The following is a 25,442-nucleotide window of genomic DNA, read 5'->3' as shown; positions in this document are numbered from 1 at the left end:
TTATGTTTTCACACTGAAGGAGGGAAACATCAAGGTCTAGTTATCTGGGAATTCAGAGGTCCTTACCCAAGGAGGGACACCATAAGGGACAGGGGCTCCTTCTTCTTCATCGACCCCCTCCTGTGACTCGGCACCTCGAGAGCCCCCGTGTGACACACAATCCTGGCATTGCAGGCCATCCAGAGGCAACTGGAGGAGGTGGAGGAGCAGCAGAGGGCCTCCGAGATCCAAGGCGTGAGGCTGGAAAAGGCGCTGAGAGGGGAAACAGGTAGGCAGCCCCGCAGATTGGAGAAGTGGGTGTGGGCCCCCGTCTGTGGTCCAAAAATAGTACCCATCTAACCCTGTTGTCACCGTGTGGAACTGATAGCGGGACCTGGGGCACCAGGTCCACAGCTGCTTCACATTTCCCAAATCAAACCGATGGTCCAGGGTGAAAATCCTAAGGAACTGGTCAGCCTGTGGGCCTTCTCACTGGTTTTCTGGCCTGCCCAGTCTCACTTCTGCAAGTGTGGATGTTCTTTACAAGCCCAGGGTTATGGGAAACTCAGGAGAACAGTTTGGGTGCTTAGGCAATGTTGGTAGTGAGTCAAAGCCCAGGGAGGGACTCAACGCCCTTGTTTCTCCCTTTCCTAGTTGTGTATCTCTGGCCGGTCATGTTCTAAACTTCTATGAATTTTTGTTTTCTCCTCTAAAATGGGAGTATTTGTGGTTTCCTTTAGAACTGATATAAAGAAGGATGCCTGGGTGGCTCAGTGGTTGAGCATCTGCCTTCAGCTCAAGGCATGATCCCGGAGTCCAGGATCGAGTCCCGCATCAGGATCCCTGAGGGGAGCCTGCTTCTCCCTCTGCCTATATCTCTGCCTCTCTCTGTGTGTCTCTCATGTCTAAACTAGTAAAATCTTAAAAACAAAGAATTGACATAAAAATTAAATGAGAAATTATATATAAAATATATATATAAAGAAAATAAATTAGCATATTGCCTGCCTAGCAAAAAAAAATGGTAAGTGTCCCACGAATAAATAGCTTCAGACTCTTAGATCCAAACAGGAGTCCTCTGGTGAAGACCTGCCACGTGGGAATCATGCAGAGGGTGAGTCTATAGTGATGAGTATGGCACAGTTTCTGCCTTTGAGGGGTTCATGGTCCATTGAAGGATGCAGACCTGTAAGTAAATAAGCCGCACCGCAGGAGGATAAGTGCTATGATAGGAAAAAGCATTTGGGAAGGGGGGCACGGGAGCATAGTCATGAGGTTCCTCACTGATCTTGGGAGAAGGGGCTCAGGCTAAGCACCTGGAAGGGGCAACCCATTATAATGGGAACCACAGAAGGAGTAGGAGTTCACCTATTTACTTAGGAAGTGAGGAGATTGTTCTGGAAGAGGGAATGGCACCTGCAAAGGCTAAATGTGAAAAAAAAAAATGTGAAATGCCTCAGTGAACAAGGAGCCAGCAAAGGATTCAAGGTGAGGGCTGGCCTAAAGAAACCCACATTTTTTGGAAGCTGCTTCAGCACTAGTTTACGCCTGGTGAATTGGAAGGCCCCTTAGAGTTAGCGGATGAGGGGTGGTATTGTCTCTTTAGGTTTTCGGATGTGATGTCTCTAGCCTTCTGCATTTTGGATATAACCTGTGAAAAACCAGACACTGAAAACCTATCTCTGCGTGCAGTTGCATAAACAGTATGCTATTTGTTCGCCAACATAGAGGAAGGTTAGGATTTCGATTCCCTTAAGAGTTCAGTTCTGAGAGTGATGACACCAGCAGGGGCAGACCTAGATTTGTGAGGCCGGAAGCCTGTGCAAAGTCACGCAGACAAAGTCTTGAGGGGTGTTTCCAGAGCCTTGCAAGGCCTCGACCCAGGGAGGGGCGCTGGGGTGCAAGCTTCACCAGCTGCGTGGTTACCCTGTTTCGGAGTCTCAGGGAAATGTTGGAGTCTGACTTTATCCCTCTGAGCCTCGGTTCTGGTTTGTAAAGTGGGAGGGCTCCTCATACCTGTTTCTGGGACTTGTGGTGAGCGTTGGCCAAAACAATTTGTGTGGAAGCCCTAGCATAGTACCTGGCATGGGATAGACAGTAAGTGTTTGTTCCTTTTCTTACTAAAGTACATCGTGCATTTCCTTGCAAAGATAACCCAGATCCACCTATCAGGAATAGACCTCATTGCAAAATAATAACTGTTTCCTGCTTGGAGTGAGAGTCCTGGCCTGTCCCTACAGCCATTGCCGGAACTCTCGGTACAGTGAGCCGCTCCTGTTGGATGTACAGCCATATTCCCCAGCCAGAAGGCTCTGCACTGGGCTCTGGGAAGCCACAGATTTCAGTGAGAGCCTTAAGAATGAAAAGGATCAACATGCCAACAAAGCTAGGGCCTGTTTCAGTTTCCTGGGGAGGGAAGGTGTTGTGGTGTGGAAAGTCAAATAACAGGTATCAGAGAGCCCCGTGTTCAAATTCTGCTCCATTGCATTTAGGCTGTGTGACCCCAGGAGAATCACTTAACCTCTCAGCCTGCAGATTCCTTATATGAAAAATGGAGCTAATGATCCTCACATTACCAGGTCGTTTTAGAATTAAGGGCGTTGGTGGGCAAAGTGTCTACCAGAGTGTCTACTGCCTAGCAGGCGTCGCACCAATGCCACCTGATATCGTTCTTACAAAGTATTATTAAATATCCACACACATACACTGTGAAAGAATTGACTCGCTAGTCTTCACTGCTTGACATTTAAATTCTAGAAACCATATTTTTAAAGCTTCTGAAAATCTCCTTCTCCCCCAAGTATAAAGAAAGGCTATTTTGAAGGATCAGCTAAAGAAAGCCAGCTTGTGTTTTCAAAGGTGTGTCGATCCAGCCAGAAGATGGATTCCCTTCATTCCCTTCACATCCTTAGTAATTCAATTCCCCTGTTCAGTCTATGGGCCTTTCCCTCGCCTTGGTTGTCCTTGCGTGGGTGACAGATGCAGCTCAACATGAGGCTGGAGCCTGGAAGAGTCAAGGAGAATGGGCCCCAAAGGAGACCAAATGGAAGATGTGCAAACCAGGCATCGAAATTAATACACTCCAACTTGTAATAACATTTGTGCAATAATAATATTCCCTTGCAGTTTAATATTCTATTCAGCCCCTTTAAAAGATGGCCCTGGTGCTTAATGAATGACCGATGCTTATTAGGTTAAGTTGTATTTGAGCTGGCCTGTGCTGCTCTGGTTCAAGTGATTTAATGGGAATTATTTAATAGGTATTATTAGGATAATTAGAAAATGATCACAGTTAGGCAATAATATTGAGCTATAAAGGTTGTGAATAACCAAATTTAGAGACAGGCCTGAAAACATGAGTAGTCTGTGACAGTTATGCAAGGCTCCTCTAATAATTACATGCGCCAGCCTGAAAGGCTCTTTTGTTCCTAGGAGTTATTCATTAGGCGGGCATTGAATTAGAGGAACATGCGGGGGTGCAGGATGGAGGGCAATGATGGCTGATGAGCAAAATGAAGCTTTGATGAGCTCCTAATTGTCGTGACAACAATTTCTTCTTTCTTTCCAACAGTCAGAAATAAGCTCCCCTACCCCCAGGAAGAGTTGTTCTCCATTTTGTCAAGGAAAGGGAAACAAAGAAAAACAAAAATCTAACAACCCACCCTAGATTACAAGTCACGATGTCCTTTAGGGTGTGTGTTGGGAGGTGGGCAGAAGTGTTATGGATGGATGTCCTTAGAAAAAGGGAATGGATTCCTCTGGTAGTTCCAACTGCCCAGAGTAAAGGACCAGGGTGTGCAGGGGTCTGATTACCCTGGGCCCCACCTCTCTATGAAGAGATAAGCCAAGCTTTGCCAGCCACTTAGACGCCTCTTGGTCAAGACACTGTTACCTACTGCTTTGTTATCAATGTGGTGGTCAGTGTTAAGTGCTAGAGCCATGGAATTCCCCAATTTTGCAAGAGACCGCCATTCAAATTTAGATGGTGTGGATAACACAATCTGTGCTTTCCTTCAACAGCTGGAGGCAGGTGAAATCTGATAGAAACTGAGAGCACCTTGGAAGGAGAAAAGATTTGTCCCTAGGGGCGGCATACGGGAATTACTTTTCCCTTATAGCTTTACCAACTTTGGGGTAAGGTTTACCAGCTGGTTGTCTTCATTGAGTTTGTTTGTTTGTTTGTTTGTTTGTTTGTTTGTTTGTAAGGTTTTTTGAGAGCCAGATGGTTCCTCCTTTGCAAAGATGGAGTTTACAAAGAAATAGCAGGATGTGCCAGGCTTCCAGTAGGTGGCAGCAGGAGCACATGTTATCATGAGAGAAACCACAATGAAACCCTAGCCAGGAAGAGGGAAGTAGTTTGGCTTACACTCTGTGGTTTTTATCTTTTTGGCTGCTGACAAACAAAAGAAATAATATTTCCCTTGATAATGTAACAATGAGGTATCCTGAAAAGAACACAGATACTGGAATCAGACACTTGTGAGTTTGAATCCCAATGCCATTCATAGATAATGGCCAGGAATAACAAGATTGCAAAGTTGATGGCTAAGCAAGCTAGGGATTTGGATGAGTTTGCCACAATTCTATGAACTAAAAGTAAACAGTGAAATTCAGGGCATCAGAGGACAGGAGTTTTTTTACGTAGAGTCCAGCAAACAGCAGGAACATAGCATGGTACAAGTTGCCCTGTACCCAAGCACTTCAGTGTGACCCAGTAGGCCCAGATGGCAGCTGTGCACACAGAAGATTGTGCCACAGCACAGGAGCTCAGGGCAAGGTACTTGGCAGCCTTTACAACAAGCACTGAACAAGCCAGCCCTCTCCCCAGAAGCAAGTAGTTATACAGTAGTCACACTGTGGCATCCTGACCTACTTCTCGGAATCGTCTACTTGGCTGATTGCAGGAATGACTTGGGGTTGGAGGATGGTTAGGCCTTGCAGTTTGGCACACTCAGCATAAGATATCCAGGAATGCATAGGGTCTACTGCAGATTGCATTATACAACAAATAGTAATCATCCGTTGATTATGTGTTCACCTCTGACTCCAGCCTCAGTGGCCACCCTATAGAAAGTCAGTGGCCTAACAACAAAGATGGGCCCAGTGAGAGTGAGCCTGGGATTGTCATCCTAAAGAAGCCTTGAGTTCTCTCCACTCCATGGATTCTAGGGACATCGAGGTCTCAGAGTTATGTGCCCTAGGGCATAGCTTTACACAAAAAAACACCATGACAGCAGCAAGACATGCATTTTATGTTACAAGTTAGTACATATAAATACATAATTGAATAAAATTCATCAAGAGATAATACTGAATTTTGATACATGTAAAAGACTAGTACTTTCCATTCTGTCTCATTTTTAGTGTTTGTTATGACCTATTAGGTTAATTTTTGCAACCTTCAGATTTAGAAAATATGGTCCTAATGATTTTTACCCAGAAAAATATTTGAAACTAGATTACCAAATGACCAACTCAGCGAGAAATACAGAATGCAGTTCCCAAGAAGCAGGGAGCAGCAGAATGATGGACTAGATACTATAAGAGCCTATCCACTACAACAAGTATACTTTTAAAAATATTGCTTGGCTCTTAAGTAAGTGAGGTAAGCCTCTCAGGGCCAAGAAGGAGAAGGAAGAAAAGAAGAAAAGTATGCTGAAACTTACGTGTGCCAGGAAAGAAGCAAGCATAAAAAAGAAATCCAGGGTTGCCTTGAGGATAAATATCAGTAGTTTTAAAGTTTAAGCCTTGAAACTAACAAAAAATAGGGAAGCTAACCTTGAGAGTCCCCCACTACATCAGTTCTTTTAGCTCTCTGAAAATCAAGTATAGATCCTCTGAAAGAAACTATGCTTTAGTTTTTGCTCTCAGGATTCAGACAAATTAAGTTTGATAAACTATGAGATGATAATAATAAATAATCACACAAAACACAAGGAAGTAAGCCACTAAGAATGGCAAAGACAACAAATTTAGGGCTCCTGGCTGGCTCAGTTGGTTAAGCATCTGCCTTTAGCTCAGGTCATGATCTTGAGGTCCTGAAATTGAGCCCCACATCAGGCTCCTAGCTCCTAATATATATATAATATATATATATATTAAACACAACAAATTTAATGGCCAAGATCTTCAACTTTATTAAGTACAGAATATGCTGTGTCTTATGTGTCAAACATTTACAGAAATAGTACACACGAAAAGGAGCAAGCAGAAAAAAATACTACAAACGAGAACAGGCAATCCCACCTTCACTTTATCCAGCTGTAACCACAGTCAACATTGTGAGCCTCTTGCTATGACCTACCAAGAAAGACATATCATCATTATGCAGCAGAAATGCTTAACCTGAATTTAACCAGAAGGATATAATCAGACAATTACAAACTAAGAAACAATCTGCAAAATAACTGACAATTGTCAATGCTATAAGAAAACAAAGGTGGGGAAGGAATCTAGGGACTGTTCTAGATAAGAGATTAAAGAAACATAACAGCTAAATATAATGCTATATCCTTAAGGTTTATGTTTTTTCAAATAAAAAGTTGAGAAAATGGCCAGGGATTTTTTTTAGGGTCTATTAAAAATAAATAAATAAATGGAGAGTCTGAAATTGAAAAATATATTCATTGAAATGAAAAACTCAATGAATGTGCTAAATGGCAGCTTGGACACAACAGTAGAGAGAATTAGTGAACTGGACAGTATATCTGAGGAAATGAGCCACAATGCAGCACAGAGAGCGAAGGAGATGGGAAATATGAAAGCATGGTTTGTGGACATAGAAGATAATACGAAAAGGTGTGGCATATGTTCAATTGGAGTCTTGGAAGGAGAAAATAGAGAAAATTAAGGTTATGTATTATTTGAAGAGATAATGGATGCAACATGACAACAAAACCCATTTAGAAAGGGTCTGAGACCCAATATGTGCTTTATAAATGTTAGCTTTCTTTTACCTCAAATGAGTGAAAGACATGCATCTCTAAATGCAGAGGTTAAATCAAGATAAATTTGAAATACATCCACCTTTACCTTGACACAATGAGGGAAAAATGTAGAGCATCAAGGACAGAGATGATCTCAAAGTGGATAAAGAGTAAAGATATGGGGCACCTGGGTGGTTCAGTCGGTTCAGCATCTGCCTTCAGCTGAGGTCATGATCTCAGGGTCCTGGGATAGGGTCTCACATCAGGCTCCCTGCTCAGTGGGGAGTCTGCTTCTCCCTCTCCCTCTGTCCACTCACCCCCGCTTGTGTTTCTCTGTCTCTCTCTGTCTCTCTGTCTCTCTGTCTCTCTCTCTGTCTCAAATAACTAAATAAATAAATGAGTCTTTAAAAGAAAGAGTAAAGATCTAACAGGGAACAAAATTTTTATTAACATCCCTTCTCTCAGCAGCAATAATGGATGTTACAAGACAGTGGAATAATAGTGTCAAACAGCTTTAAAAAAAAACCTCTCAAGCTAGAACAGTGTACACAGAAAAACTTTTATTTCAAAAACAAGTTCTCAATAAAGAAATGCTCATTTTTTTTTCTCAAATGGAGTTAACTATGTATAAGCAAAATTCTAGACAATCTACTTTAAGGAGAAAAAGATAAGTTGAAGGATGATCTGAAATATGAAAGAAGAAATGGTGAATAAAAGAATAATAAACATGTAAGCAAATCAAATAAACATTGTCAATATAAAATAATATGGATTTTTAAAAACATTTTGTTTATTTATTCATGAGAAACACATAGAGAGAGGCAGAGACATAGGCAGAAGGAGAAGCAGGTTCCCCGTGGGAAACCTGATGGGAGACTCAATCCCAGGACCCCAGGATCACGCACTGAGCCAAAGGCAGATGCTCCACCACTGAGCCACACAGGCGTCCCAAGTAATGTAGATTTTTAAAACAGAACTGAAGTACTAGGCTAAAATAGATGTAAGTTTGGAGTTGAATGATTGGAAATAAAGTGTTCCAGGGCCCTTATATTGTTTAAAAGAAGGCTAAGATAATAAGTTTAAATTTTGTTAAGATATTAAAAAATACCTATTTAAATTTTAAATATAATCCATAAAACAATAGAAATAAAGTATATAACTTCCAAATCTGCTGGAGGAAACAAAGGGAGAAGAAATTTTTAAAAATAATAATCAGTCAAACAAAAATACCAACTCAATTCCAAATAAAAACAAAAGAGCACTTTAAGAAGATAAAAAGCACAAAGACATTGAAGTGAGTCCAAATATCTCAGTAATCATAACAAAAGTTAATGAAAAAGACAACTGTATGCCATTTAGCAAATCCATATAAAACATAAATACACAAAAAGTGTTAAAGTAAAAAGGATAGCAAAATTTATACTAACTAAATAAAGCTGGGGATGATTTGTTGTGTTTTAAATTCTCCATAACAAAAATACTTAAGAAATTGAAAAAACTTCTAGAGGTAATTACATTAAAAGCAGATAAAATAGCCTTTAATACCAAAATAACGATCAAGAATAAACAGGAATAAAATTACTACATAATTTTTATTTTTTAAAAGATTTTATTTATCCATTCACTTCAGAGTGAGAGAGAGAGCACGAGTTGGTGGGTCAGGGGAGGGGGACTGGAAGAGAGACAAGCAGACTCCATGCTCAGCAAGGAGTCCTATGAGGGGCTTGATCCCAGGACCCGATCATGAGCTGAGCGAAAGCCAAATGAGAAGCTCACCCAACTGACTGAGCCACCCAGGCACCCCATATTACTACAAAATTTTTAAATGATCAACTCACCAAGGAGATATCACAGTTTTAAATGTGTAAGTATTGACTATAATAGGCTGAAAATATATAAAACAAAAAAATGATAAACTATAAGGAGAAATTTCTGCTACCATGGCAGGAGATTTTAGTGTATCTTTCAAGTGATAGTCAAGCAGACTAAACATTAGTATAAATGTGAACAATGCAACTAATAACCTTAATTTAAAAGACATTTCTAAATCCCTGTACCCCCAACTTAGAGAATGTGTATTTTTCTCAAGTTCACATGATGATTTACAAAAATTGACCATATTAGCTCATAAAATAAATCTCAGAGAACCTAAATTCTACAGACCACATCCTATAGGACCATGTACCTAACTTAGAAGTCAGTAGCCTAAAGATATTTTTTAAAACCATGCATTTGGGAAGTTAAAAGATACATTTCTCATGGTTCAAAGAAAAAAATCAAATGGACATTTCTAGAAATACTTGGAAATTTAAAGTATACCAAATATGAAAAGGAGAACAGTAGATTAAAACTCAGGGGATGCAGTGAAAGGAATGTTAAGAGATATTGCCCTAAATACTTTTATTAGAAAAGAAGAAAGGCTGAAAGTTAATGAGTTAAGTTTCAACTTAATTTAGAAAAAGCAAAAACAAAATAAACCTAAGAAAGAAGATAATAAGCAGAAGGAAATGAAATAGAGAGTCATTGTAAGAGGGAAAGGATTAAGCAAGCGAAATGGTGGTACTTTGAAGAGACTAATAAAACACTAGAAGCAACTCTCTTAAACTGATTTTTTAAAATAAAATAGAAGACAGAAATAAACAAATTAGGAATGAAAAAGGCAGTACTAACCATAGATATAGCAGATTCAAAAAAATAAAAGAATACAAATGAATATTTAATGCAATTAATTTTTAAACTTGGCAAACTAAGGGTGATTTAACAATCACCATATTAACAAATGGAAGAGGAAAACCGTATAGTCTTTTCAATATAATAAGAAAATATCATTTGTCAAAATCCAACACTCATTGGGACAAAAACTTTTAGCAAAAAAAGGAACAGAACAGGATAGAATGTTCTTAGCTTGAAGGATATCTTTGAAAATGCTGTGGCAAACATCACTGTTGAATGGTAAAATATTAGAAGCATTTCTTAAAAAATCAGAAATAAAAGAAGAATGCCTAGCTTTTCTCTTCAACATTGCACGGGAGATCCTAACCAATACAATAAGACAAGGGAAAAATGGCATAAGGTTTGGAAAGGAAGAAACACATTTTTGCTGTTTCCAAATAATAGAATTATCCACATGAAAAGCCCCTCAAAATGCACAAATAAATTGTTAAAAATATGAAGAGCCTATATGATGGTGATTGGATATAAGCTTAAAATAGAAAAAGCAATTGGATATAAGCTTAAAATAGAAAAAGCAAGAAAAAGAAAAATCTCATTCTAGATCTCAGCATAAAGCAATTTAAAAACGAAAGAACAAAGACCTCACTTGCTTAGCATAAAAACATATGGTACCTAGGAGGAAATCAAACAAAAAATGTACACAACCTTTATATAGCCAATTTTAGTGCTTCATTGAAAGCCACCAAAAGACTCAAACATAATCTCACATATACAAAATCTTAATATAAGCCTACAGTAGCATTGCAGATCACAGGAAATAAGTGATTCTGGGACAAGTGGTTTTCGACTGAGGGAAAAATAATGAAATTGAGCCTTACATCATACAAACAATTTCATAAGAATTAAAGAATTTAATATTAAAAATGAAACTTGAAAAGTTAAGAAGAATCTTTATGACTTCTAGGAGTTAGTCTTTAAACATGATAAAGGAAAATAGTAGATAAGCCCCTAATTCAGAAACTACATTTGTAACTACGTATCGCAACCAATAAAGAATCAGTGTTCTAGGCTATGTAAAGAACTCTCACAAATCAGTAAGAAATAGATGAGCCCATTGTTATATAGGCAAATATTAAAAATATATATTTCACAGAAAGAATACTCCTTAGTAACTGAGAAAATGCAAATAAAGACTACAGTGAGAAACTATTTTAAACTATTAAGTTACCAGAATTTCTAAAACTTGATAATACTAAGCATGTGGCAAGGATATGATAATACTAAGTACGTGGCAAGGATATGAAACCAAAGAAGGTTTTTATTCAACGTTAGTGAGAGTATAAATACCCATAGCTCTTTGGAAAGCACTTTGGCTTTCTGATATGAAACTGACCATTTGCATACCATACTGTTCAAGAATTTCATTTGCAAGTGTATATTCCAGAGCAAAACATGAAGAACAACTTAGATATCAACAGGAAAATGGATCAGTTGTGGTTATGTTCAAAGACATCCCCCGAAGTGATTTTGACTGTTGAGGAAAAGAGGACTCCAAAAACACTGTTGTAAATAATTTCATTGAAGAAAAGAAAACTGAATGGGATGATTCAGTTCAACTTGTGTTTGTTGAGTACAGACAGCATCAGTAGAAATCAGTATGACTGCAAGGTAACTCTCTCATGGACCACATTTTAGAAGGATGAAAAAGGGGACATGTAATGCAGGATAAAAGTCTGGCTAGAACTTGTGAGTATAATGCAGCAAAGAGGCTGAATCTGGAAAAAAAAAAAAAAACCTGTAAAGACAGCAAAATAGTGCCTTTAAAGCTGTTTCTTTTGGATTGAGAACAAGGAAAGAAGAGGCCCAGCGCCGAGGCAGATGGTGTAATGTTACATGATGAAAAAAGGCAGAATTTCCAACTCTCAGCTTTTATGTTTTCTTTATCAAGGAAAATGGTCCTCAATCTAGAAATGCTAAACATATCTAGAAGAGGGAATTGAGTCTGGATGAGAAATCTAGGTGAGAAAAATGAGAGAGCAATGAATTCAGGTTTTTAAGCCCAGGTGAAAGATGGTATACAGAAGAGTGTCTCAGGTGTGGCATTAATCAGGATTTGTTGAATGAACCAACTTAACCCCCTGGTGTTTGAAATGACTGGTAGGTATGACCTCCATCTTTGGAAACTCATGGAGAATTCCAGAACCAAAGACTAAAGGCCAGTATATTTTCTATGTTTCACATCACATGGGAAAGAAATATGAATTCTGATCCTTGTCAAAATTCTAGAAAGAATTATTAAAGAAATTGTGAATATTTAGGAAGAAATTTAGAGATTACTAGGAACCACTGGTGTTTACTGAGAAGCTGCGAAAACAAATGTCATTTCCTTTTCTGGGTGGAGTTGTGAGGTTTGCAGTGCCAATGGACATGGCAGACATTGTGAAGCTTGATTTCAGGAAATTATTTTACCAAAATTTCCTGTTAGCAGCCTCATGGACAAAATATAGACATGTGTGCTGGATGATTGGGTGTGTTTATAGAGTCTGTAGAACAGCCTCACCCAAAGCCTGAGAAGGGTCCCTAATGATGGGCCAGATGGCTCCCTTCTTGGTCCAGTCCTATCTGATGTTTTGTTCTTCAATATTGCGTAAAGGTCCAGGATGCCCATTTATCAATTCTGCAGAAATCCCAAAGCTAGAACTGTGTCAGCTAGATAAAATATTCAAAAGCTTCCTCTGTGATGGAACGAAATAAACAAGATGATATTTAGCAAGATGCATACAAAGTCTTGAATTAGGGGAAGGAAAAGCTCAGTTGCACAAATAGAGTACAGAGTCATCAGACTTCACCGCCACCAGTGTGGAAAGACCACGTTTGTGTGCAAGGTAATAAGAGCCCAGTGAGGGCACAGGGCAGCTAAGAGATCTCTATAGCCCCAGGGCTCTGGGCAAACGTGCAGGAGGGTCTCTCCACTCTTGAGCTGTTGATGCTCTCTTTGATGCTGACTCCCTTTAAGTTGCATCCTGGAAGATTAGAGGGCAAGCAGAGGTGGGCAGCCCTCTGTGACACAATGATAGATGACCCGGGGGTGCTGGCTAGGACAGAAGAACACTTCAGTGAATAACAGAGAGACCTATCTTCAAATATGTGAATGCCTTTTGTGTAAATGTTAAGTGTTCTCTATTCTCCTCCAGAGGGCAAAACTGGGCTCAGTGGCTGGAGGCCAACCCATCAAAGGCCAATGGAAAGAAGTCCTCTGTACTTAGAGTACAGGGCCCTGCGGGGAGTTCCACCTTGCAGAGAGTTGTTGTAGAGGCTGGGGTGAGAGGGAGGTAGAGGGAATTCCTGGAACAGATGACCCCTGAGGGTTCTTCCCATCGTGCATGTTATGTGATTTGAATACTATATGTTGGCAAATCGAACGTCAATAAAAACAATTAAAAAATTTTAAAATTAAAAAAAAATTAAAAATTAAAAAAAATAAAAATTTTAAAAATTGTAAATTTTTAAATGAAGAGAAAAAAAAAGAATAATGACCATTACCATTTATTGAGCTTAAATCGCGTGCCTGGGCTGGGTCCTTGTGTGCAGAGTCCACCCCACTGCATTTCTGTAACAGATGAGAAGCTCTGAGGCTCAGGGAGGCTCTGTTAGGGTTTGAGCCCACATGGTGGGGGAGTGGAAGAGTAGAAGTTTGATCCCAAGGCTGAGTTTAAAGTAACTTTTATGGGGCACCTGGGTGGCTCAGCCGGTTAAGTGTCTGCCTTCAGCTCAGGTCATGATCTCCGGGACCTGGGATGGAGCCTTGTGTTGGGCTCCCTGCTTAGTGAGGAATCTGCTTCTCCCTATCCCTCTGCCCCTTCTCCCTGTTGTGCTCTCTTGCTCACTTGCTCGCTCTCATTCTATCTCAAGTAAATAAATAAAATCTTTTTAACAAGTAAATAAAAGTAAAGTAACTTTTTTGTTATATGTGATGGTCTATATACTTCATCCTTTCATTCTCACCTCTGCTGCCATAGCAAGGGGCACATTGTATTCTCTTTGGCTGTGCAGTGTTGGGTTTCCCCACTGAACTGCAAGCTCTCAGTTTCCTGAAGAGTTGGTACCGATGCTTATTCATCCCTGCCCCTCAGCACCATGAACATTGCTTAGAAGATGTTGGTACCAACATGTTTATGAATTCATTCAATCGTTCATTCACTCATCCCAGAAACCTAAGGAAAAATAACATCTCGTTTATTTCTCTCCCTTTTTAATCTTTTCTGTGTAAAACTTCACTTAAATTTTACCCTACTCACCCACCTTGAGTGTCCGTTTGTGTTCTACAGCACAAAGTACAAGAGCCTTAGCATGATGTTCAGGGACCTCTGTACTAAGATCCTCAGACACACCGAGACCTCACCCTGCACCCCTCCATCCTCCTCGGCCCTGCCTGAGCGCTACTACCTTCAGTCCCATCCCCTTATTTTTGCTGACACTGTTCCTTCTCCTTGGAAATGTCCTCTCCCATCCTCATCATTTCCTCTCCAAGTGTTATCCATTCTTCAACATCCCCATTCAAACACCACCTTTCTTGGGAAGCCAGCCTCGTATCCTGACCAGGAAAACCCTCCCTTCTCCGTATTCCCAGAGTACTTATTTGCTACTATGCTGTTGCAAGAGTTTCCTATCAGCCTATTTTATTCTAGCTCTTTAAATCCATCTGATCCAAAGAGTCTATTAAAAAGGGGAGGGGGGAGATGGCAGGCATTATGCCTTACTATGCCCAAATTTCTCATGATATGTAGCATTATCTGTCACTGTATCTCCAGTACCTAAAGCAATATCCAATACCTATTCAATGAATGGATTGGATGAATGAATGAATTTATGGCTGCATGGCTGGATGAAATGAACAAATGAATGACTTCATCAGAAGTCAAGATCTGCATTGTAGCACCAGTTCACCCATTAATTATAAAATCTGGGGTAATGCATATAAATCTCTCTGGACCCAAGTGTCCCTGTCAGTGACAAGGTGGTCAAGAAGACAAGGAGAGGGGCACTTGGGTGGCTCAGTTGATTGGGCATCTGCCTTCAGCTCAGTTCATGATTTCAGGATCCTGGGATGGAGCCCCTCGTTGGGCTCCCTGCTCAGTGGGGAGTCTTCCTCTCCCTCGCCCCCCCCCCCACTCATGCTCTCTCTTTCACTCAAATAAATCAAAATAAAATCTTAAAAAAAAAAGGGAGAAAAGGGAACTCATTTTTATGGATGACTTGCTATGTGCAAGGCCATGTGTTAGGGGTGTTATTTACCTTACATGACTGTAAGAAAGAAGGAAAGAGTGAGGAGGAAGGAGGAGTGCGATACAAGCAGTGAAAAGCCTGGGCTTACGATAAAGCCCACTTGAGTTCAAGCCCTGGCTCTGCCACTTACTAACTGTGAGCTTGGGAAGATTAATCTTTAAAAACCTCTGTTTTCTCCAGCTATCAAATGGTGACAATAAGAGAACCTACTGGTGAGTTTGTTACGAGGATTAAATGTGATGTCCCATAGAATGCACGAAGCCCGCTGACTGACACATGATCACTGCATAACAAACAGTAGCTTATTAATGTTATATTACTTGTGTGTCTTACTGTTCAGTTTAACCAATGAAGAAACCAAAGCTCAAGGTCACGCGTAACTTCTCTGCACCATTCTCCTCTCTGCCTATGGGACACTCCAGTATAAATTTTTCTAGAATGACCATGAGCTTTGCAATACAGCCTGTGTTCTCATTTCAGGGTGAAATACCTTCATGTTGCTACTTCTCCAATATGCCCAGATTTTAACATTTTATTGTCTAAACATTTAGCATCTAACATTGCGCCTATAAAAGCAGTGTCGGTTTTCTCACGGGTATGCTTATGTTTAATAAAGGTCATAATCTAAGTTATAAGAAGGTATGAATATAATTCTCCCAGTGAGACTCAAAGCTAATAACATTTTTTCCCCCATCATTTGCCTTTTCTTTGTGCAAAAAATCAAGATACCAATCACTACTCCTCTATAATTAAATGTGGCATGGGCTTCTCTGCCCCATGAAGGGAGCCACCCCCCACCTGGGAACTCAGGAATCATTTGATTTTGGGGGAGGAAAGGGAGGAGGAAAGAGTAACCAGCAGAGTTACTAGGGTTTTCTTTAGTGGAGAATTTGATGCATAAACATACAGAAGATTTACGGAGGATGAACTAGTAGGCGAGAGAAGTTTCATTTATGGCAGGACATCATCAAGATTATATGACCCTTGGAGCTGAACTATTCATGCCCTAAATGTCCAAGAGGACCTCCCCCTAGAGCATGCACAGGTGGGTTTTATTTGCCATGCCTGCAGCCCGAGGCATCAACAGGCCATCAGGGGGCTGCCGCCTGCTCAACAGGCCATCAGGGGGCTGCCGCCTGCTGAGCCTTTTTCCGCTACAAACACAGCCCACTAAAGCAGCTCCTAAGCAGGTTGATCATGGGGAGAGAAATGCCAATCTAACGCATTTGCTGTTGATTTCTTAAGCAGATTCAGGCACACAAGATGAAGCACAGCTTTTGCAGGAATGGTTTAAGCTGGCTCTGGAGAAGAATAAATTAATGCGATATGAGTCGGAGCTACTGATCATGTAAGTAAGGCAACACAGATAACAGTGAGTCCTAAAAGCAAAGGGGGTGGGAGAGGGGTGGCTCACCCTCCCAGGTTGACGTCCCAGGAATTTTTCTTCTTGCGCATACAGAATTGTGATTGAGGCAAATTGATATTTGGCGTCTTGCATATCATGTTGGCATTAGTGCAGAGACTCTCCCGTTGTCTGTTCTCTTGGTGGAGTCCTATGGCTAAAACAGATCTCAGGTGATGGGTCTGGAGCTGGAGGGCATTTGGATAAGGTATTTTCAATCCATCCTTGTCCCTCAGACCGGTGGGGGCAGGGGATAATTGCAGTCACACACCTGCAATGAGGGAGCATGTGTCTGGCCTCTGAGTATGAACCTCAGGAAGGGCGTGGGGAGGAGATCTGCCTGGCTGTCTCCTCGTGTATTTAACGTGCTGAGGGACTGAGACTTCTCTGGCTGTGCTTTCTGAATGAGAGGTTGCAGCCTGGTGGAGATCAGAAAGTAGAGCTGGATCTCATCACACTCTGAAAGAGATGAAGGTCACTCGACCAGGGTGCAGACACATCTTTGAGAGGTAACCATTCAAGCTACTACACTAACCAGACCCCAGAATTACCCCTATGTAGTCACAAAAGTCAATAGACTCACTTGCTTTGTAACCATTCAAACTACTACACTAACCAGACCCCGGAATTACCCCTAGGTAGTCACAAAAGTCAATAGACCCACTTGCTTCATAGGGGTAAGGCTTTTACTCTAGACCAGTCGATCTGAACTGGGGGCAATTTCACCACCCAGGGAATATTCAACAGTGTCGGGAGATATTTTTCATTGTCACACCTGGGAGGTGCCTCTGGTGCCTAGTGAGGAGAGGCCAAGAGCAGTACCTAACATACTATAATGCCCAGGACACCTCGTCTCCACCCCACTCCCCACAACCACCCAACAAATAATTATCCAGCCTAAAATGCCAATAGTGTCAATAGTGTCAGAAATCTTGCCCTAGACCTATGGCAAAGCTCAGAGTAATTGAGAACACAGATCTGCTAAAGGCAGGCCAATCCCAGGAGTAAAGGGTGTGAGCTGAGTTCACCTAGTTTCTTCCCAAATCTGCCTCTCCCAGGGTGAGAGGGAGTAAGAGTGGGGACTGGGGAAGGAGGCCAGAAATTGCACTCATTGAGCTCCATGGACATGGAAGGGAAGTCCAGGAATGAAGAAGAGGGATCTTCCTTAGTAATTATTTTTTTTATCATTATTTTTTAAGTTGACGCACATGTTGAGACTCAGAGCAGCACTTGTCCTTGCCCACCTGACTGCAAAGCCCTTTTTACACAACCATATCATCTGCCGATGGACCAGATCTGAATTACAAAGTTCATTCAACAAAAATGTATCCAACAGGGACGCCTCAGTGGCTCAGTCAGTTGGGCGTCTGCCTTTGGCTCAGGCCATGATACCAGGGTCCTGGGAACGAGTACTGCAGTACTGCATCAAGCTCCCTGCTCCAAGGGGAGCCTGCTCCTCCCTCTCCCTCTGCCACTCCCCCTGCTTGTTTGTTTGCTCACTCGCTCTCTGTCAAATAAATAGATAGTCTTAAAAAAAAAAAAAAAAAAGGAAGAAGGAAAAAATGTATCCAGCACACTGTACCAGGAACTGTTCTAGGTACTATGGAAATAAGAATGAGCAAGGCCACAGTCCCTATCTTCTAGGATCTCATGGTTTTAGGGGAGACAGATATGCAAACACATAGCACACCAGCAAATAAGAAAACATGGCATGAGCTCCATGGGGTTTGTGGAAGGAGCAGTCAGTGTGTAGGTTTGACCTGTGAGAATCAGGAAGGCAGTGGCCCTACTGCTTACTGCTCAGTGCCTGGTTTCCCTAGTTAGCACGTGGCCAGAGGGAACCTTCTTCTCCAGGACAGGCCAGAGGGAAGAACTCAGTCATGTGAGCTAGAAAGAAGCAGATGGGAGCTCTGTTAAAGGCTAGGTTTTAGTTTAGAGGAAGGCCTGGTTGAACAAAACAAACATTTTTGACGAGCAACTTTGGGAAAGCAGATGCCAAGACAGGATTAGAAGCACAAGAGACAGTGGTGCCTGGCTGGCTCAGTCAGTTAAGTGGCCAGCTCTTGATTTCAGCTCAGGTCATGATCTCAGGGACCTGGGATCGAGCCCATCGTCGGGCTCTGCGATCAGTGGGGAGTCTGCTTGGGATTCTCTCTCTCCCTCTCCCTTTGTCCCTCCCCACTACATGCCCATACACACTCTCTCTCTCAAATAAATAATAAATCTCAAAAAAAAAAAAAAAAAGTTCAAGAGACATGTTGGGATGAAGGGAAATTGGAGGGGGAGTTAGGGAAATCTGTAGACCCTCTGTGGTCCTGACACCTGTGAAAGGAGAGGGGGGGAGGAAAGAGAATTGGGCAGAGGAGCCAGAGAACTACGGTGTTGGAGCCCCAGAGAACATCTCGGCCAGGTCAGAGGGAGCACCAGAGCAGGGACAGCATGGGAGGAGTCCAGCTCCAGGTCATTGGCTGGGGACAACATGACACCGGGTGCATTCTACACCCCACACTCAGCTTTCTGCACTCCTCCCAGAAACTTCTCTCCTAAAGGAAGCCTTGAGTGCTCCACTTCCATTGCTGGTGACCAGAGGTGGCCAAGAGAAGTTCCAGGTCAATAACAAAAGGCAGAAGGTTGAGTGTGGCTGGGATCTTGGCCCAAGTCGTAGGAGAAGTAGTAAAAATCGGGCAGCAACAACAGGGCACAGCAAAATGACCCCAACGCTGTGGCAGAGACATGTGCCCACTGTGGGTGGGGCTGGAAGGGAAGGACCCATGATTACAAACCCAGATCTATTCTGAGCCCTTGCCCTCTTCAGCGTCTCTGCAACAGGGAACCTCTCACCTCAGCCTCTCTGTCCTTTCTCAAAACATTATCCTCTTGGTTTCAGCGATGCTGCATGTCTTGTTTTGATTGGCTTTCAAGCCTTGATCACTTCCTTCCTGGTTACATCTCTTTTGTTTGGCTTCTAAATGGAGGCATTTCCAAGCTCCTGTTTTCGACCTTTCCTTTCTCTATGGTCTTCCTTTGAAGGATTCACATGACTTCAGCTACCATCTCTGAGCCCTGTGACATCTGTTTGTGGTCCTCATTCCTTCGGAGAACTCCGGAGTGGAGTTTCCAAAGGTGGGAGCCTCCCTCCACATGGCCCTGGGCCTAGCGTGTGGGCACCTTGCACACACCTGGGATGCACATGGGATCTCCCCGGGCATTGTTAAGCTCAAGAAGTTTCAAAGTGACCTTAAATGAGAACTAACTTCACCTTTTCACTTTGTTGTACTTATTGGTGGAAACCCAGGGACCTCAGTTGGACTACGCCAAAGCATCACTGACTCTTCTTTCCACGTCTCCTGCAACCAGGTGGATAGCTGTCTCGATTTTTTATGCTTCCCCCTGGGCAAAATGGCTTGCTCCTGTTTCCTTCTCTTTGTTTTGTTGTTTACTACAGTCAGAGATTGGGTAGTTCTTAGAGGTGATACTTGAAGTCATGTTGCCCCTAAAAGAGAAGGGAGTTTTAGGTTGTCATTGTTTCTCCCCTGGATTATTTTTTTTTAAGATTTTATTTATTCATTCGTGAGAGACACAGAGAGAGAGGCAGAGACACAGACAGAGGGAGAAGCAGGCTCCATGCAGGGAGCCCAATGCAGAACTCGATCCCGGGTCTCCAGGATCATGCCCTGAGTCGAAGGCAGATGCTTAACTGCTGAGCCACCCAGGTGTCCCTCTCCCCTGAATTCTACTGGTCATTTCTTAACGATCCATTCTCCAGAGGGTGGCCTGAGTGGCCTTCCAAACACCCCCTGGGATCACATCACAAGCTTCTCCATGGTTTCTTGACTTCAGCATATCCCAGCAGCCCTTCTCAGCTCCTTCAGCAGCAGACCTTTCTGTTCAGAGAGATTCCAAGACCCCAATTGTAATAAGAAGAAAAAAAAAAAGAAGAAGAAGAAGAATACAATAGCTCTAGTCAAAGAGCTTATTGCCAGGGTTTGTAGGCAGATCTTCAGTATTTACAAGGTGTGAACATTTTCTTACCCCCAGGGCCCAAGAATTAGAATTAGAAGATCATCAAAGCAGACTGGAACAGAAATTGAGACAGAAGATGCTTAAAGAGGGTGAGTACAGTGATATGTTTGGGGCCCCTGTTAAAGACCTTTCTCCCCAGCAAGGTACTTGCACAGAGCACGCTGTAAATCCCAAAGCGGGGTGCTCTTTCCATCTTGTGCAAGCAGCCTGGAGGCAAAGGCGGAGGCTCTATAAACATGAGGTGCAAAGGGAATGGTGCTTCTCTATCTCCCTTTCGTCCTGTGTACCTCCTTCCTGACTCCTGTCCTCAGAACTGAGCCTGCTGTGAGAAACAGCGGCCCTTCTCTGCTCCAGGATCGCTCTCACTGCCTGGTCCCCACCCAGTATGTTCAAGGAAGATGCTAGAGTATTTATAAAGTCCTCTCCATCAAAGGCCATGATGTGGTTGACAAGACTTGCATCTGCCTTAGAATCTATTTTGACTGGCAGGAGTCATTACTACCTGCTTCTTGCTCTTTCCCTTCCTTCCCTAGCAGTCCTACCTCCCCCAGGCAATCCGATGGTCAGGCCAATTAGGAAGAAGCTCTTGTACTCTGAAGGCAGAAGGGGAAAAATAGTTACGCCCGGAGACACAATCCCCTTGGCCAACCAGAGCCTTATTTTGCTTTGGCCTGGTCTCTGCTCAAAGGGCTGCAATTTGCCTTGAACTACAAATGAAAAAGAGGATTCTTGGCTTTGAAATGGTAGCCACGATGCTGATGGTTTACTTAGAAACTTCTCACATGGATTTCTTTGTTGTAGTTCAGATGTATTTAGGGAAAACAGCCTTTTTGTTGTTTTGTTGGTTTCTTTTCTGCAGGGGAGGGGAGGCTGGAGAAACCAGGCGGGCTTGGCTGATACTCTCTTCCCCCACAAAGGGATTTCCCCCTGTTGCTTTATATATATTCTCAAGATGAAAACTGAGTTGACGGCATCTCAAAGCACCCTCTTTGCTAACCTGTGACTTCAAGAACAGTTCCCTGGTGTTAAATTCATTTCCCTGTTTTCTCCATGAAAATTAAAAGGCCGAGCGAGTCCCACACCGTCAAGAATGCCCATGTCAAGAGCCCTCTCCCCGGGGCCACGTGTTACCTGAGGTCCAAAGCTTTTCCCTTTTTGTTTTTCAGAGAGCCAGAAAGATGAGAATGATCTAAACGAGGAGCAAGAATTATTCAGCGAGATGATGCAAGTGATTGAACAAAGGGACAGACTCGTATGCTCCTTAGAGGAACAGCGCATAAAAGAAAAGGCTGAAGACCAGCACTTTGAAAGCTTCATATTCTCCAGGGGCTGTCAGCTGAGCAGGACGTGAGCAGGTGCAGGGCGCTGCCCCTGGATGCTGGCTGAGGACAGATGGAGCCAAGCGCACCTCACGCGCTCACAGTTCCTTTGGCGGAATCTGCAATACCTGGAACTTAAGTGATACCCTATTGCCATCTAGTCTTAAAAATGAAAATTCTCTCATATGGAGTACAGCTGCCCAAGACCCTTCCAGAGATTATAATGAAGAAAACACACAGACTGTTATGAAATTGGCAGTCACTTTGGCAGGTCTCACATTGGAGGTGACCTTGGCAGATGACCAGCATTGTTTTCCCTAGAAAGTGACACAGAGATCGACTTTCCTGCTGCTTTTATCATTTATCTTCCCGATTCATTGAGTTACACATCTTAAGATTTTTAAGAAGCTGCCTTTTCATTAATATATCCATATTTGCCTTTTTTTGCACGGGTGACCGGTTTCCAAATGTCAGAAAGAAGCAGCCGCAGTTTAAAGATTAGGTTAATATTTAAATTGTGTTTCCAGAGAAAAAGGAGAAACCTTGAGATTACTGATTACATAAAGCAAATAACTCATATAGCAGGTGTTAATTCAATCCAGGGTGAATTTAATTTACCAGTTGTATTTATAAGCCTTAATATAATATACATAAGCAACGAGAGTTTAATACAACATTTGAGCCTTAATTTTATTAAGAAAGAAAGAAAGAAGAAAGAAAGAAAGAAAGAAAGAAAGAAAGAAAGAAAGAAAGAAAGAAAGAAAGAAAGAAAGAAAGAAAGAAAGAAAGAAAGAAAGAAAGAAAGAAAGAAAGAAAGAAAGAAAGAAAGAAAATAAAACTTTAACTTCCTACCAGCAGGATTGTTAGTGTTCATCAAATACTGCGGGCTTGGGAAAGCTTTTGTTCTCAGAGCACTCCTTATTGCCACTGGAACATAGTGAAAAGCGTTTCTAGAAAATGAATAGTTTTCCAGTGCTTTTTTTTTTTTTTATAACTGTTGGTGAGGGCAAAAAGGAAACTCATTTGTTGATAAAGTATTGGCGAGGCTGGTGCTGCTACTGAAACACACTCACTAGTGATCCAAGGCAAGGTTGTCTTCCCCCCAGGGGGGGTGGTCTTCTCAGGTCCAAAGAGAAGTATCTCCCACACTCTCTCCAGGGATTCCCCAGGAACTCCACAGGACAAGGACAAAACCACTTCTGACTTCACCCGGGAGCTGAGTGCAGTGACCCCGTTTACCAAATGCAGTGACCAAATTCCAAACTGGGTCATGGATTTTTTTTTTTTTTTTAATGACATTTTCAATGTGAAAAGAAAGCCAGGAGGTGGAGTTTATGCACTGACAGGCGACTCCTGGGCCTTTTTGATGGTTCATATGGGAACCAGAGAAAACTGATCTGTTTTAAATAGTGATGGGTTGTCAAAAAGTATTGAATTGTTTTCCCTCAATGGGATTCTTTGAAGATTCAGTCTGTTGCTGACAAGAGACAGACTGAGGAACTCTTTGTTACATGTTTGGCCTCTCTCATTTCTGTAAGTGTGTAAATGTGTCACCGAACAGAAGGTGCTTTGCAACAGTTGGCTCTGACCGTAGACCTAATTCTCCTCAATATAAGTTGACCATGAACCACTTCTATCTGAGATGCTGTCCATGCATGCCAATCTGGCTAGCCGACCAGCCAGAAATGAGAAATGTAACTGGATTTCCCGAGCTCGCCAACTCTTTGGGTGATATCAAAAGGCAACCCTTCCACGGCATTCCAGATTCTGAGGGTTGCAGTTCTCTTTTCCTTTCTTTCTTTTTTTTTTTTTTTTAAGAATCAGGTCTTCTAGTACATGAATTATTCTACAAGGGAATATGTGCAGGCATCTATCTATTGAAACTGTGCCATTTCTGCTATTTATCTATTCTTATTTATTTATATATTTGTTAGAAATTGCTAATATGGTTGCCTTATAATTCTGGTTTTCCTGTGTTATAATTTGGAGAAGGCCTGTTGTCACTCATTGTCACTGAGATATTGGTATATAAGCTATTTAATATATAAATAACCCAGATGTTTGGGGCAGTGAGTTGTATAGTATTAAAGATTTCTGGAGATAGTTAAAATAATATTTTCAGTCATCAAGTATTTAAAGGTAAGAGTGTGGATACTCAGGAATTTTAATTCATTTAAAGAAAAAGATATAGAACTCCCGTTTGTATTCTAGAATGTTTAGAAATACCCGAACCCAGTCTTTTCTGTCAGTTATGTGGAAGTGTGCTCTTTGGTGCTGGCGTACATGTAACAGATGAGGCTCACATGCGTGGTGTCTGAGTTGTTATTATACAAGAGAATTAATTGCCACTTATTTTAATTTGTTCTATTTTCATCTAAAAGAAAGATTCTCCCAAGAGGGCCAAGAAAGAAGGTGTTTCTTGGCTCTAGTGTTCTATTAATTGATGAGAGAAGCAATTTGTTCACTTTCTCTTCCAAAGACTGTTCTGCAGCTTAAGGCTGAGTCTTATCTGGCCAAGCTGAGACATAAACCTCATACATAACAGCCGTTTACTTACCCCGGCTTTCAGTGTTACCAGTACATGAAACCATTTCAGCGAACACTTCTAAATGTGGCTGTTGAATTATTTTGAATAGTTGCATTCCTTATTCACAATAAAGAATGTGCTAAGAGCCTCAAAATGTAAAATAGTGTACATTTTAAAGATGATTTTTTATGCAGTATGAGTGGGATTATGATGATTATGAGAACAGTTTCTTCTGTCTCATAGAAGGACATATGCGATCAAAGCTGGACAATTTAGGACTCTGGATGAGACATAAAACCCCAGTCTCAGGTCATATTTCTGAGCCAGTCTCACACAGCTTCTCAGTTAAACTAAAGGGCTCACCAGAGTTTCAAGTTTAGGATTTTACATAAGATGGACCAATAGGACAGTTCTTAAGCTTGCCCTCCCAAGCCATTCATTTGTCGACCTAGTTGTTTAACAAACATTCTCTGATTGCCTATGGGGTTGTGCAGCTCTCAGCAGGGGCTGCCATTAGGGAAGAATATCAGGCCTCCACTCCACCCGCAAATAAATGCAAAGATTAACAAGTACCATTCCCAAATAAATACAGAGATAAAGAACTATTTTTATTATAAGCATCAGCCTATTCCGCTCACATTCGTCTCAACCAGGAAGACTTTTACCCCCAACGATTACAGCACTTCATTGGCAATACAAAGAAGTTCGTTTCCAAAACTGTGAAAAATAATAACGGGCTGTACTGTTTCATTTAAACCTTGACTCTGCCAGTGTTAGGCTGCTTGGACTCCATCAATGCTGAGATGCTGCATGGTAATTGCAACCCAGAAAGGAAGTGGCAGGTGTTTCCAACTCTGATGAGCTGCAATGAAATTGATGTTTCCTGCATTCTGGAGGCAAATGACAATTCGGCAATGTCTGTCTTCCCGGGAAGCAGATTTACAGGCTTTTCCTCCCAAACTGAAAATGGCAGCAAGTCCCACCCAGGTGGCCGATGAGAGAACTACCTCAGCAGGACAGAGGTGGCAGGGGGCAGCTGGGGCTGCCACATGAGCAGAGAGAGTGGCAGTCATCGGATGTGGTGAGCTCGAATGTAGTTTATCGTAATAGGAAGGGTCACATACAGGGGAGCGTGTACCGTCTCACCTACTGTTTATCTTCTAACCTCACTGCTGAGTGGCTTGTAAAAGATTAATCTGCTCTGACCACTGGGAACTCCTCCTGTGGGCTGAAAGGCATTACATGGGCACTGCTATAAATACTGAAATGAACCCCAAATAAATGGTTTTCTGTTAAAGGAATCAAAA

General features: G+C 41.9%; 1 protein-coding gene across 7 annotated transcripts in view; it reads left to right on the top strand.

The window, feature by feature from the left end:
- The window catches only part of MICAL2 (microtubule associated monooxygenase, calponin and LIM domain containing 2), a 222,473-nt gene extending 197,031 nt beyond the window's left edge, over positions 1-25,442 (top strand). For 6 of the 7 annotated variants that reach the window (XM_072794051.1, XM_072794050.1, XM_072794049.1 and 3 more), the window contains 4 exons: positions 175-268; positions 16,110-16,212; positions 20,305-20,378; positions 21,456-25,442. In XM_072794051.1, coding sequence (XP_072650152.1) covers positions 175-268; positions 16,110-16,212; positions 20,305-20,378; positions 21,456-21,640 — 456 coding nt within the window. In that variant the 3' untranslated portion in view covers positions 21,641-25,442. The remainder of the gene's footprint in view (positions 1-174; positions 269-16,109; positions 16,213-20,304; positions 20,379-21,455) is intronic. The other variant, XM_072794046.1, reaches the window with a different exon arrangement.

This window comes from Canis lupus, chromosome 23 (genome assembly GCF_048164855.1).
Source record: "Canis lupus baileyi chromosome 23, mCanLup2.hap1, whole genome shotgun sequence".
In the NCBI taxonomy this organism is placed as follows: domain Eukaryota; kingdom Metazoa; phylum Chordata; class Mammalia; order Carnivora; family Canidae; genus Canis; species Canis lupus.
Note: the sequence above shows the minus strand (reverse complement) of the source record. Positions and strands in the feature narration are given on the sequence as shown.